At 48.8% G+C, this 1,462-nt stretch overlaps 1 protein-coding gene across 1 annotated transcript in view; it reads left to right on the top strand.

Annotated features, from left to right (window-relative positions):
- The window catches only part of Foxd1 (forkhead box D1), a 2,368-nt gene extending 1,290 nt beyond the window's left edge, over window positions 1-1,078 (top strand). The window contains exon 2 of the mRNA XM_026783820.1: window positions 6-1,078. Coding sequence (XP_026639621.1) covers window positions 6-407 — 402 coding nt within the window. The 3' untranslated portion in view covers window positions 408-1,078. The remainder of the gene's footprint in view (window positions 1-5) is intronic.
- The last annotated feature ends 384 nt before the right edge of the window (window positions 1,079-1,462 follow it).

Below are 1,462 nucleotides of genomic sequence, written 5' to 3'. Positions count from 1 at the left end.
CCGAGCTGGCGAGGACCGCCTTCGGCTACCGGCCGCACGCGCTGGGCGCCGCCCTGCCCGGCCCGTTGCAGGCGGCCACAGTGAAGGCGGGAGGCCCCGGTGGCACCGGGGCGCTGGCACGCTCACCTTTCTCCATCGAGAGCCTCATTGGTCGCAGCCGGGGTCCAGCGGTCGCCAGTGTGCAAGCCTCGCCCGGGGCCGCTACCGGGACCGCACCGGGAGCGGGGGGCGGAGGCTGCTCGGCGCAGGCGGCTGCGGGCCCGGCTGCCGCGCTCACCCGCTCGCTCGTGGTCGCCGCTGCGGCCGCCGCCTCGTCGGTGTCATCGTCGGCCGCGCTGGGGACTCTGCACCAGGGGACTGCGCTGTCCAGTGTGGAGAACTTTACTGCTAGGATTTCCAATTGTTAGAAACGCCGTTAGCGCGCGTGAGAAAGTGAAGGTAGGACTCCCGGCCCCTTTCTGCGGATGGGTGGTTGGTTTTGTTCGCTCCTCCCGGCCCTCGGCGACCTCGCGCCCCCATTTTTGCCGCTTTGGATTCTTGGACCGGACTGTGTTGGGCGACAGCTGGGGCGCCGCGCAGTTCGGCTCAGCGGGTCCCTCTAATATTTATGCAAAATCGCCCTATGCTGCAACCCTGACTTGGGGAGGGAAGGAAGAGGGTGTTAGAGGAAGTCGCCCTGTTTTAGCACTAGGGGCTTCTTTGACTTTTGATAAATTGAGAAAACCAACCCAAACCATCAACACTAAGCCCTTTTGAGGTATAAAGATTCTCAGGTCCAGGAGTTAAAAAGAAAAGTCAATAATGTTTATATGAAGCTCATACAAACCCAGTAAAGGTCTCCAAGAAATGCCTTTATTTGCTCACACTTATTTGGTTGTACTTTTTCATGGAAAGGAAAAAAATGAATAACATGTTTACACAAGAAACAAGTCAAATTTTATCATTTCTTATTTTAACCTGTGTTTTGTATCATAATGGACATGGGGAATTTTTATTTTGTACTTATGCGTATTCTTTACAAGGAGTATTGTAAATTTTACTGGCAATTATTATTGTACTATTCTAATGTAAGATTTTTACACTTTTTTTCAGAAATAAAATGCTTAATTTTCAAAGAAAAGCCAACTAAGTAATTGATTGAATTGTCCCTGTCTTAGCTTTTTTTTCTGTTAAGGATAAAATAAAGGTCTACTAGATAAATCTAAACTCAGTACAGAATCTCCTTAAGTGTTACTCCCACAGAAAGCCTAAGGCAGCCACGGTAGCAGGATGCCATAGCTTTTCATTTCAACTTTCCAAGTCAGAACTTATTTCTCTTGACTGCCAGTGAAAGCAGTTACTTTGCTAGATGTTTATAAGCCTAAGCCTTGTTCATCATAAAAAAATCAACAAGACGTTTTTTAAGTGGAAGCTGTAGTCACCCTACGGATAATTTAATAGAAGTGTTTGGTTTTATTTTTGA

This window comes from Microtus ochrogaster, chromosome 19, assembly GCF_000317375.1.
Source record: "Microtus ochrogaster isolate Prairie Vole_2 chromosome 19, MicOch1.0, whole genome shotgun sequence".
Taxonomy (NCBI): Eukaryota; Metazoa; Chordata; class Mammalia; order Rodentia; family Cricetidae; genus Microtus; species Microtus ochrogaster.
The sequence above is the reverse complement of the archived record's forward strand: the minus strand, read 5'-3'. Positions and strand labels throughout refer to the sequence as shown.